We start from the raw sequence: 12,552 nt of genomic DNA on the forward strand, positions 1-12,552 counted from the left end.
TATTTGTTTTCCTAAGAAACTATTTTGTAGATAATAATATGTAAAACAATAACCATTGATAAGTTCCTACCATTTTGTCTGTAATATGCTAAGTCCCCCCTATTATTATGTTATTCTTGTTTTACTCTTTAAAATAAAAAAAATAAAGTGAGCTTATTTATTTATGACAGTCATACTTTTCCCTTTTTCTGAAAACTTATTTTAGCACCATGTACTTTATCCTTCAGCAAAAGAAATGACTCTCAGCAGTAGAGGTGGCCTATTTTGGGTTCCCTCCACCCCAGAGCTAACCAGAGTTTTGGACCTGGGACATTTTGTCTAAAGCTCTTAAAGAAGTTATGTGTTATTAAGGTGTTTAAAAATACCTGTGTAGTCCAACTGCACATTCCTAAACCAGCACTTAAAATGCTACAGTCTTGAACTACAGATTGCTAGTTTTCTGATGTCTGTTCTGAAGATAAAATAAAAATAAAATAAAATGGCTAGGAAGAGTGAACCACTCTGTTGAAGTGAATGAGTCTCACTTTTAAAGTAAATTGCCTACCTTTTTTCTTTCAGGGGTGATCGCCTTTCATGTTTCTAAGCCTGGAAATCACAGGTGGAGAGTGAGAAATGCCACAGTGGTGGAGGCCTCGTATAGCATGTGGCCGTCCTGAGGGAGCAGGGGACAGAGTTACATTTCCTGATACCCCCTGGAGCCCAGCGGGGTGACAGCGGTGAACACGGGCTGCTCCTGACTACTGGGGTGGTGTTAGCTCCACTGCAGGTCTGCAGATAACACCCAAAGGGCAAGGCTGTGTGCCAGGCATATGGGGGTGTGTGAAGTGAGGTCAAGAATGACTCACACAAAGAACTTTTCTTTGATTTATAGTGCTTAAGGAGAGGGGGAAAATGTACAAATGTTGAACAAATCTTGCAGGTGCTATAGGCTGAAAAGATTGTCATGTGCAGGTTCTCAGAAGTGGAGCAGTGCCAAGATATTGTAAGAAGACCTAGGCTTGCAGGCAAAGCTGTACCTGGGATGGGAGTTTCATCTGAATTGGAGCATTTGCAGCACTGATCAAAACCAAGCTGCTCACAGAATAAAGAGAGCAGCAAACTTGTGCTTATTTGCTCGTGTGAAATAAATTCCAGCCAGAGGCACCAGAATACGTTTATTATGTGACCACTGGTGGGCACTTCTTAATTATGCTGCAGGCTGTTGGATTTCAGGGTAGCTGGCACCACTATCTTGTGCCAAACATTCTAACCTTTACCTGTAATCCCAGCATTCTGGGAGGCTGAGGCAGGAGGATACCATGTTCTAGCACAGCTTGAACAACTTAGTCAGACCCTGTCTCAACATAGATAATAAAAAAGACTGGAAATGTAGCTCAGTCCAAAGTTCTGTATATAATTGACAGCAAAACCTGTAGGAAAATAATGATGTATCCCCAAGTTTTGTGCCATCCAAACTTAGCTCTTCATGTCTGCTAAGAGCAAATGAAGCCAGGGGGGTTATTTAGGTTTTTTCCATTGGCAGCAATTCCTTATTCTGTGATAGCATCCTGCTTCTGTGACTTTATCAGATGTTCATGATAGGTCTGTTGAAAAGAGTGCAAGGGTGTAGGAGCAACATACACAATACCAACGGATCATAGTGGACTACACAGTGCTTTCCAAAATGACTGAAGTCCAGAGCTCCATTAGGAAGGATATTGTCTATCTTAGTTACTTTTCTCTCATTGCTGCGACAAAATACCTGACACCCAAAGTTAAAGACGGGAAGATTTATTTAGCTCATAGTTTGTAGAGGGTTCAGTCCATAATCAGCTGGCTCCAAGGCAGGGTGGCACATTGCAGAGGAGCAACAGTTCATGGTGGCAGAAGACAGCAAAGGCAACAAGCAAGGAAGGAATGAGTCTCTTTCTGTCGCTTACATTGTATGCAGGCTACCCACCCTAGGGCAAGTGTAGCACTCACACCCTTAATCCTAGCCAGAACTATGCCAAACCAGTGAACTGATTTACTAATCACACACCCTTGATCCCAGCACCACACACTCTAGATTCAGTCACCTCTGAAAAAGCCCACATGAGGCTTTGGGGGATCATTTAGACACAAACCATAACACTGCCTGTGTGGAAATAAAGTCTGATGGAATCGCAGGTGTGCCTGTATATGAGCAGTGTCTTATTTACTTCCCTTGTTGCTGGGACAAAATACCCAGCACTCAAAACTTAAAAGAAGCAGTTTATCTTGTTTCATGTTTCAGTCCATAGTCAGCTGGCTCCAAGGCAGGACAGCATGGCAGAGGGGGACAGGGGAGAGAGCTGCTCACAGCATGGTGGACCAGAAGCACAGAGAAGGACAGTATGAAGTGGGGAGCGAGATAGAGCCAAGCCATGCTCCTAACCAGACCTCACCTCATAACAAGTCAGCCATGAGCCTCCATAATCGAATCCCATTCTGAAAGCCCCACCCATGAGGCTCTGGGGGACATCTAGGCATAAACCATAACAAGTGGTTCTCAGGAGAAGCTGGCTTATGCACCACAGCAGAGATCCTTAAGGACAGACAAGGTTTTCTCATGGAAGAGTGAGGTGCCAGTATAGGGGAGGGTTCAGAGCATCCCTCTGTCCCAGCCTGAATGCTTCATGTGAACAATCATTTGGCAAAGCGTAACTCTGCCAGGGCTTAAGCTCTCAAAGTGTCTGTCATACTCTTGAGATGATCTGTTATTTGAAGTCCAGTAGCTGAGAACAGCAGCTCACATGTTAGGGGTCTGATAAGATTTCACACCAAGTTCTTAGAACTTGGGAATCAGATAAGAGGGAGGACCCATACCCTAAGGGTGAAGGGAGTTTACCCGAGATTGTCCCTTATGAGGTGTGAGCAAATGTCCCACCTTCCAAAATATAGGGGACCTTACTACAAAACATCATACAGCAGTGTGGAAGTATTCAGAATTATTTCAAAGCTGCATAACACATTTTATCATGTAGCCCTTTATTGGCAATGTAACCCTTAGAAATGACAGGATCTCTGTCTTTCAATCTTTTCAGTGAGAGGATAGGATCCTCATGCTGATGATTGCCAGGCAACAGACACTGCTAACCTAATCAGCATTCATCCTGAACAACCTTTGGCAATTTTCTTTTCCGTGGCTGCTCAGTCACCTACTGTTCCCCTACCCTGATCCTTTTCCCAGCCTTTAAAATGTGCAGCCACTTTTTTTTTTAATTTTAAAGAGAGTAGTAAAAGAAAAGAAAAGAAAAAAGAACAATAGCAGCATACCAACATCACAAACATAAACAAAAGAAAGCAAGTACATTAAAAGTGATACAGGGTAAGGAGCTGGGGATGTAGCTCAACGGCAAAGCGCCTGCCTGGCAAGCACAAGGTCGTGAGTTCAGTTCCTGGTACCGGAGAAAAAAAAAAAAAAAAAAAAAAAAAAAAAAAAAGTGATACAGGGTTTCAAAACAAAATGATGGGAATCAACACTAGTTGTTATATTCCATATTGTTATCTTCAACTACGTTGCTCAGATTACCAGATGCAAGAATGGAAGATTGTTCCAACCATGAAAGAGAATAAAAAAATTATTAGATACAACATTAGAGATAATGCAGAGCTTCACTGGACAAGATGCTAGGAATTCACCAATGGCTGTTCCATTGCATGTTATTGTCTTCAAATCCATTGCTCAGATTATCAAATGTAAGCATGCAAAATTGGTCAGAACATAAAAAATTTTAAGCATTATCTGTTCCTTTCAATATACTGTCAAAACGTGCAGTCACTCCTGCACTTCTGTACAAATGACAGTGGAGTTCAGTTCAAGGGGGGCCTTGCCCCTAATGTAATAGTGGTATGTTTTGAGATCTCTAACAAATACTACCAGAACGGACCCCATGGCCGTGGATTTAGCACACTGTAGAACTGACATGTGTGAGACCCTGGGTCTCATCACCAGGGTGAAAAGCTAAAACAAAACAAACGGAAAAGCCACTGAAAATTAAGACAATAAAGATGTGAAACAATTTTTAAAATCCAGAGCCAACTATGACAGAAGAAAAAGACACAGAATCCTTCAAGTATAGCTTCATTCACAGGCTTAAATTATCATGATTTCTGGAAAAAATATTGTTTCCCCTAGTGAAATCTGTCTATCCTTTCCTTAAAATGCATTCCCCGTTCTTATGCTTGCAAAGTCCTTTTCCAAAACTGAAAATACAGATTTACTTATTTTCTATGGCCATTTTTGTTTGCCTTCATAAATCAATTTTCTTCTCTCTCTGTAGAAATTACTTTGTGAGTTTTGTTCGGTGTTATTTTTTCTTTTAATCGTTCCTCCCTTCCTTTGTTACTGCTTTTGGAACACTTTTCTCTTATGGTTTGGCGTGAAATGTTTCCCAAGCTTCATGTGCCGAAGTCTTGGTGCTCGGTGCAAATGTGTTCAGAGGTAGAGCTTTGGGAAGTGGATGGATCGGGACAACCCTGACCTCTGGCTGTGTTACCCCTTGACGGGTCCATTCTTTGATGGGAGGTGACCACACCCGAGGACATGGCCTACTTGAAGGCAGTGTGTCCTTGGGGGCTGTGCATTGGGGATTGTGTCTCCTCCCTGACCCTTCCTTCTTTTTTGCTCTCTCTCTCTCTCTTTCTCTCTCTCTCTACTTTCTGGCTGCCATGAGGTAAGCAGTTCTCCTCCACCACCCTCCCCTGCATGTTTCTACCTCACCTGAGCACTCGAAAATAAAAGCATCAGCTGACCATGAGTTGAGATTTCTCAACCGTTGGGCCAAAGTAAGCAGTTCCTTCATTAAATTATTTTCACATATGTTGTCACAGTTACAGAAAAGTGATTAATACTCTATCTCCTATTAAATGCTAACATTTTCAAGTTCTAATGAAACTGAAGGAAAACCTACATAAAACTTCTCCCCAACTGGCTTTTAGTTACTCCATTTTAGATAACTTTATTTTTATCTATTTATTTACATTTGCGATGAGGGGGTTCATGTTGTCAATGCTTTTAGTTGAGCTTATTTTATTTAATAAAAAAAGAAGAAAAAGGATGAGGTCTCAGGATATTGTCTACCCTGGCCTGAATTCCCCATCCTCCTGCCTCAGCCTCAGCTTTAGCTGACTTTAAAAATCACTAACTTTGGAGGTTACATAGGAGAGCAATGTTAATAGTTCTTTGCTAGTTTGGCTGCAGATGAATGACTCTGATGTGTGAGTTGTGATGCAGGGTACTTTTCCTGGTCTGAAGCCCCACACTCTCAGTAGTACTGGGGTTTGAACCCAGGACCTTTGCACTGAGCTGCACCTCCAGCCTTTTTGTTTTATTTTTTTTATATTCAGACACGGACTCACTATCTCATTCAAATGCCCAGGATGGGCTCCAACTTCTGAATGCAGGGGTTATAGGAATATGCCACCATTTGTCACCTCCCGTGTCAAAAGCACTGACTCTTTTTTGGGGCCTTTTGTGACCTTTTGACATGACCTCAGATCATGATAGTCATGCCATTTTCTGAATCTACATCTCCCAAAGAGCCATAAAATTTTATTACACAAGCTCAGACCACTGGTTGCTTCACCTCCAGTCACTTTTCGCCTTGTCTGCGACCACCCTGCTTTCTTACCCCATAAATATCCCAAGCCTCATCCTCAGGCAGGTAGATTTGTGGCTTGGATCTCCTGCTCCACCATACGAATAAATTCTCTTGCTAACTTCATGATGGTTGCTATAATGTGCAGCTGGCAAAACAACATTGGTTCTGTACCACTAACTTTTACTGAAGCTGATCCTTGTTTGAGTACCAGTCCTATCAGACAAAACACCAGTTTGTGCCAGGAGTGACGGAGAAGTAATCCTGGCTACTTCAGAGGCTGGGGCAGCATACGGCAAGTTCAAATCCATACTGGACAGTTTACCAAGATCTGGTTTCAAACAAAATGAATAAAGGGCTGGGGATGAGGCTCAGTGGCAGCATGCTCATCTGAGGCTCTCGCTTCAATTTCCAACAAACAAACAAACAACAACAAACCCAGTTTGAAAATCATGAGTCTTGTTTAGATTTTGCCTCATCATATAGCAGGACCCCAACCACGTTCAAAGTTTCCTGCACACCCTGAGCTATCACAGTCTCCTACTGACTCTAATCCAGCCCACATCCTTCTAACGCCGGCTCGCCCCAGCTGCAGAAGAAAGGGCTCATGTGCAGAGAGGCCAGCCGGTGAAATGACCAAGCATACGCTGTGATAAGGGGCAAAATCCAAAACAAATCAGTTATTCTAGTTGGGGAAAAAAAGACAACAAATAGGAAAGGTTATGTGCTATGTAACTTCATCTGGGTACCACTTGGGAAGTAACAAAATGCAGGAATGGTGAGACGCCTGATTGTGTGAGAACAGGTTTGGGGTTTGGCTATAGCAGAGGAAAAGAGGGATCCTTATGCCAGTGGGAATACTCTGTGTCTTCATGGCAGGGAATACACAACACACATGTCTGATATTGTTGCGGAATTTCCAAAAGAAACTGGAGAGATCAAGAGGGCTTTAATGGTGAGCCGTCCCAGCCATTAGAATGCTCAGAATTCCACTGGGACCTGAACCAGGCAGAGGTTGCCCTTCATACAATCTGTGCTGTCCAGCAAGTAGAGATACAGAAGTGAAACAAGGGCCGTCAGTCTTCGTAGCAGCTAATCTTGTCTTAGCCTTGGAAGAGAACACATCCTGTGCATGTCAGGATGGTGGATGCTGGGAAGCTTGTCTCGAAGCCCAGTTGTGGGTTCTCAGTGTTGGGACCCAGCGTCGCCTCTCTGAGGGAGGAGAGTCCTGTGAGACAACCGCCTGAATTGTCTCCCTCCTCATTGAGAAAAGCAGAGCACCCGGTGAGAAAACGCAGGGCCCCATTCCTGAGGTTGCCCGAGGAGCTGCTTGCCTGGACTGGGAACATCTGACAGAGGAGTGACAGGTTGTCTTTCTGCAGCCACGAGGATGCCCCGGAGCCACGCCCTCGGGGGCGAGACCCGAGTTGGAGCAATGAAGTCAGGACCCTGCTGGAGTCCCAGGCATCCTCGCCCGGAGACCTCCAGACATAGGGCTCTGGGCCAATAAGCGCTCCATCAAGGAGCCTGGCGCGGGGCTCCTCAGCCATGTCGTCCTGCACCCGCGTGGCGCCCGGGACCAGGGCCAACAAGGGCGTCGGCTCCACCATCACCCTCGATCTCTGGCTGCGCTTCCCAGGGGAAGAGGTGCTCAAAAGGCAAGGAGAGGTGAACCGAATGTGCTGCTGAACAACATGGGGATCTTCCTCAGCAGTAAGGAATTGGGGCCCGAAAAGAGGGGTGCTGTGCTGCAGACGCCAGCCCAGGGGGGCCACATAGTAGAAGCAGGGCTGGGCTCGGGCTCTTGCGGCCCATGGGGTACAGAGCAGGCTGGCTAGAAAGGAGCAGGACAGGCAGGGCCTGCAGCAAGAGCAGAGCCCTCAGGGGCTAGGGTGGTTCGAGGCAAGCGGGCCTGGATTTGGCCTGGCTGTCTCTCTGGGATGGTCCTCAGGGCGTTTCACAGGTTCTTCTGTGCTCCAGTGCTATGCTAGTTTAGTGGGTGTTTCATGGATGTAGAAATAAGACATGGAAGCAATAGTTGCACCCAGATCCCGTGTATGCAGCCAGCACCATGTCTGCCCCGAGGTTACCATAGCACGACAAGGACAGAACACCGGGAACCAAGAGGGTGCCGTGGGGTACAGTCCTGCGACTCGAGGCAGACTTTGCTTGGAAGGCACCAGACTTGCCCTGTAGGATTGTATTTCTATCAAAATCTACCCCGTAGCTCCTGTTCACGGACTTTGTTCTCTTCCTTTCTCTTCTTTGAGGAGAAGGGAATCCCACAGTCTTTCATGTGCAGGCAGAAGTGACACTGAAAAGAACCTTTATGGGTACCCAGGACATCTGCACAGAGCCGCTCTGCCTGCTAAGATCCCCAGGTGAGTCTGGAACGGGCCTGCCCTTGGCCGCTGGGACCTCATCCCCAGGCCCAGCTTCCTGGCCCTCTGTACCCGCCGCTGCACCAGCCTCCTGGCCGTGGCTCCACCCTGCAGGTGGGCTCTGCTCTTGGTCCTCCCCTCTGCGGCACACACTGGTTCTCTCTGTCCCCATGCTCTTTGCAGATCTGTCTCTTTCTCTTCCCAAGCCTTCGCTCAAGAGCTCCTCAGCGAGCTTCTCTATTGGTTCTGGACACACTGTGTTCAAGAGAGGAATCTATCCCGTGCCACCTCTGTGCTGTGGGAGTGATCCTAGGAAGACTTGTCTTCACACCCACCAGCGGCCAGGCCTCGCCCTCCCCCAGTAACCTGTCACCTCCTTACAACACTGCGGGCGCCCCTCACCCCTCTTCCTCTTCCTACCGCCGCAAGGGCTCCTGAGTGCGGACACTTCCAGGAGCTTCCAGTCCTTCTCCCTAAACGTTCCTGGCCACTCAGCATCGTCGAGGCTCTCAGCAAGCTCGCTCCTCACATTCCCTGACCACGCTCGCTCAAAGTAGCCCCGAGGATCTCCCGAACACGCGGCATCCCAGCCTTCCGGCAGGCCCTCAGCCGTCAGGCTGCACAATTACAACCCGTCCGAAGAGCGCTCCTTCCTGAATGGGCGTTTCTCCCAGGATTCTGCACGCTCTCTGCCTGGCTCCTCCCCTCCCCAAAATCCTGCAGGGGAAACTTCGCAGCCTTCCATGGTGCCCAGGGCTCTCCAGAGCCTGACGCTGCCAGGCTCCAGGCTCCTTGGATCTTCCCGCCAGCCTCCTCCCACGCGCTGCGCATAGGACGTGACCAAGTTTCCTCCCTTGCCCACTGTGCTGAATCCGGGGCACGGGAAAGCCGTGAGGCGTCACCGAGTAAAGCCACACCGACAGCTGGGTACGGCGGTCCGTACCTCCGGGCTGAGCTCCTGGGAAGGCTGAGGCAGGAAGATAGCAAACGCAACCGGAGCCTGGTTCAACCAGCAACGCAACTTGTCAAAATGCCACGTAGGGGGAAAAAGGAGTCTGCCGGGGGCTCTGGACTGCAGCAGGACCGTGTGGTGGGGTATGTGGCATGGTATGAAGTTTGAGTACCACTTAGATGTGCATTTTATTTATTCATTTAATTTCTCTTCGGTTTTTTTTTTTTTTTTCCGGTACTGGGAATCGAACTCAGGGCCGTGTCCTTGCCAGGCAGGTGCTGAGCCTCTGAGCTAAATCCCCAGCCCCTCTATGTGCATTTTAACATAAAGGAACACTTTGACTGGATTACAATGCAATTTTATTCAATGTATTAAATTTTAATAAAATAAATAGCAATTGGAAACTTATGGAAAGAAAAACCTGTTGAACTGAAATTTCCTATCCACGCCAAACATGGCTTGGGAAACCACAAAACCGAGAGGTGCCTTCTACAGGTGAGCAAGGGAGGGCTGTGCCGCTGGAGCCCTTCTTGTAAGTTGGAGTATCCTGAGCTGTGCTGCAGCTCTGCAAACAGCTGGCAGAGAGAGGGCCAGAGGGGGACACGGGTCAGTGCGGGCAGCCGCTGCCTGTGCGGCTCCAGATGCCCTGCAGCACAGAAGGGGGCGGCGGCTCCCCTCCCCCGCTGCGGGTCTCCCTTCAAGCCTGCCTCTGGGGAGCAGTGCTGGACCCGGAGCGGCAGGAGACGGGCAGGAGAAAAGACTCCTCGGCCACGGCCCTCCCGAGTCTCTCCAAGGCCGAGCAGCCCCCTCCTGCCAGAGAAGCCCCGGCCGCCGACCCACAGCGCACGGCGTCCCCACTCGGGCCCACCCGGGCCGCGATCCCAGCCTCTTCCTCGGCCCCCGGCCGGCGGCAGCCTCTGCAGCCTCCTCCTCACGGGGCCCAGGCTGGCTCCAGCCGCCACCCCAGGCAGCGCCCCCGCCAGCTTCCTCGGCCTGGGGATCCTTCGCACCTAGTGGGCTCCGGGTCGGCTCAGGAGGCCGCACACTTGCGGGAGGATCTGCGAGTCTGGCAGGTTGACCAGGGCATAGGCCACCAGCCGCTTCAGGCTGGCCAGGTCTGGGCAGCGGCCAAAGTCTCCTGGGTACTGGAGCAGCCAGGTCTCCAGGAGGGAGCTCAGAGCGCTGGGGCAGGCGGGCAGCAGAGTCAGAGGCCTGGCCTCTCCCCCTCCCCGCCCTAGCCTGTCGGGGACCCTGAAGGGAGGGCTGCCTGGCAGAGCCCGCCCTGCCCGGGGGCAGCTGGGCACGCAGGCCGGGGCGTGGGGCCCATGTGTGAGCTGTCCGCGCCCCACACCTCCCGTGAGGCGTGCCTACACCGCGGCCTGGGCTCTCCTGGCTGGGGACGGGCTGCCTGCCCATGGATCCTCAGGGGCACCCGCTGGGAGCCCGGCCGCCCTTGCTCCGCGCATGCGCGGGACCCGGGCCACACTTCTGGGTCTTCCTCCTGCTGGAGGTGCGGCCCCGGACCGCAGCCTCTAGGGGGACTCAATGAAAAGTGAGGGAGCCCCGGTTTTGCCAGCCCCACAGAAGCCCAGTTCCTCAGAGGATCCCCACTCTGCAGACAGGAGCCCTCCCTCTTAGCCCCAAGCCCTCTCACCTCTTGTTTTGCTGGTCCTCCTCAGAGTCGGGGTGGAAGAACCTGTACCTAGAAGGGCCAGCAGGGTGTGACCTTTGAGCACCCACTGTCCCCACCTGCCGGGATGTCTAGGGGACGACCTGATTCCGGGGATGGGGATGCAGGCAGGAGAGGCTGAGAGGTTTGTGTGTGCTGCTCCCTGAAGCACAGCCAAGTGTCAGGAAAGGTGCTCGCGCACAGTAGGTGCTTTGGACACATTCCGCAGGGGATGAGCCCAGCCAGCGGCGCCCGCTATCTCAGGCTGCCGGGTGCACGTCTGCCCCTAGAGGTCCCTGCTCAGGATCCCTGTGGGCAGGAACCTGGGAAAGGGAGGCCCCAGGGAACAGCTCCTTCCTGGGGCAAAGGAAGCCCCTCGGCCCCAGGGCACTCCCCCTGCCCAGGGCCAGACCCGCATAGCTGCTGTGGAGGCTGAGCCTCCTTGGTTTAGGGCTGCACCATCTGAGGGGTGTCCTCTGAGCACCCCTGTCTCCACAGAGAAAATTGGGCACGCAACGGTGCAGGCCATTCCCCAGGGGCACCGAGGAGCTGCTGGGTCCCCTGGCTTGGAAGTGGGGCTCACCTGAGGAACAGCAGATCCAGAACCTGCCGCGTGGTGGCGAACCTCCTGTAGGTGGACAGGAAGGCGGGCACGAAGAAGGGGTCCCCTCGGCGATGGGCAGGCACCAGCTGGTTCACCAGCTTCTTCAGGGTGCCTGGCTCCAGGCTCCCCGCCCGGCGGGCCTCTTCCAGCCAGGGGGCGGATTCCCTGGTGCCCTGAGGCGGCAGCAAGAAGGGAGAGTTCGGGCTTGGAAACCGTCGCCAAGCTGGCACAGCTCGGCACCCAAGGGAGACAGCGTGGCCAGAAGCCCCTGGATTCTCACACCCCCACGCACGCACTCACCGCACCCCTCCCAGGCGGGCGCTGGGCAACCCGGGGATCGGTGCTGGGCTGGCCCACTCTCACCTGTCCCGGGCTCTTCCGTGTCACCTTCTGTGTTCTCGCTTCCGTATGCCCGGGCCGCCTGGGGAGGCAGCTGGCCCTGCGCGTCCACATTTGGACGAGGGCCCCGCTCCACCCTGTCTCGTGGCCCGACCCTAGGCTATCGGTGCGACGACGTGACCACATCCTCCTGTTCGTGGAGTCTCTGCAGGAGTAACTGCGGCCAGCCAGCGTCTGGGGTTCCAAGTTCTGTTTGGTGCGTTGTCAAGGAAGTGAGGTCACTTCCTGGGGACCCCCTCCCCAAGCCGCTTCTGCCATGTCACCTCCAACTGCTGGGTGTCCTTTCAGTACCTATTCCTTACAAATTTTGATGTACCAGCTCTATGTACCCTGTGCTATTATACATTTGCAGACTCCCGTGCCGCCACCTCTCCGAGGGCAGAGAGAGCATGTTGAGAACCAGGCCCTCCTTCTTAGTGTTAAAGTTTAGATATCAGGTCAACGATTAGAATTAATTTTTGTCATATAAAGATTTAAAAATATCAGCTCCCCCAAGTTCAAAGACCCAATCCAAAAATGGGCAGCTGAGATGCATACATACTTCTCAGATAAGGAGATACAAATGGCAAATAAACACATGAGAAATTGTTCAACATCATTAGTGTTTCGAGAAATGCAAATTAAAACAACACAGAGATTCCGCATTACCCCATTAAGAATGGCTAGCATCCAGAAATCAACCAATAACTATGCTGGTGAGGTTGTGGAGCAATAGGAACCCTTCACTGGTGATTGGAGTGCAGATTGGTGAAACCACTTTGGAAATCAGTTTGGAGATTCCTCAGAAAACTAGGTCTAGAGGTCCCATTCAACCCAGCTATTCCCCTGCTGGGTATTTTCCCAGAATATCTCAAAACATCATAACCCAGTGATATATGTGCACCTATGTTCATAACAGCACAATTTGTAATTGCTAAATTGTATAAGCAAACTAAATGTCCATCCAC

At 50.5% G+C, this 12,552-nt stretch overlaps 1 protein-coding gene across 2 annotated transcripts; it reads right to left on the reverse strand.

Moving 5' to 3' along the window:
- Nucleotides 1–9,275: 9,275 nt before the first annotated feature.
- LOC102007627 (ral guanine nucleotide dissociation stimulator-like) lies at nucleotides 9,276–12,016 on the reverse strand. 2 transcript variants are annotated; one of them, XM_005375725.2, is made up of 5 exons: nucleotides 11,570–12,006; nucleotides 11,186–11,379; nucleotides 10,588–10,635; nucleotides 9,944–10,115; nucleotides 9,421–9,508 (listed from the first exon to the last, which is right to left on the reverse strand). In XM_005375725.2, the coding sequence occupies exons 1-4, from the start codon at nucleotides 11,729–11,731 to the stop codon at nucleotides 9,944–9,946; spliced, it is 576 nt and encodes a 191-aa protein (XP_005375782.1). In that variant the 5' UTR covers nucleotides 11,732–12,006; the 3' UTR covers nucleotides 9,421–9,508. The 2 variants fall into 2 exon arrangements, with proteins under 2 accessions (XP_013360020.1, XP_005375782.1); XM_013504566.1 differs by lacking the exon at nucleotides 9,944–10,115 and having other exon boundaries at nucleotides 9,276–9,508; nucleotides 11,570–12,016.
- Nucleotides 12,017–12,552: the final 536 nt, after the last annotated feature.

This window comes from Chinchilla lanigera, unplaced genomic scaffold (genome assembly GCF_000276665.1).
Source record: "Chinchilla lanigera isolate Chin_1 unplaced genomic scaffold, ChiLan1.0 scaffold00006, whole genome shotgun sequence".
NCBI classification, from domain to species: domain Eukaryota; kingdom Metazoa; phylum Chordata; class Mammalia; order Rodentia; family Chinchillidae; genus Chinchilla; species Chinchilla lanigera.

Coding starts and splice junctions, on each gene's coding strand:
- LOC102007627 (XM_005375725.2), bottom strand. CDS start 11,731: ATGTGGTCACGTCGTCGCACCGATAGCCTAGGGTCGGGCCACGAGACA. Junction 10,636..11,185: donor CTGGATCTGCTGTTCCTCAG/GTGAGCCCCACT, acceptor TGGCCCTTCTAG/GTACAGGTTCTTCCACCCCG. Junction 10,116..10,587: donor GAGGACCAGCAAAACAAGAG/GTGAGAGGGCTT, acceptor CGCCTGCCCCAG/CGCTCTGAGCTCCCTCCTGG.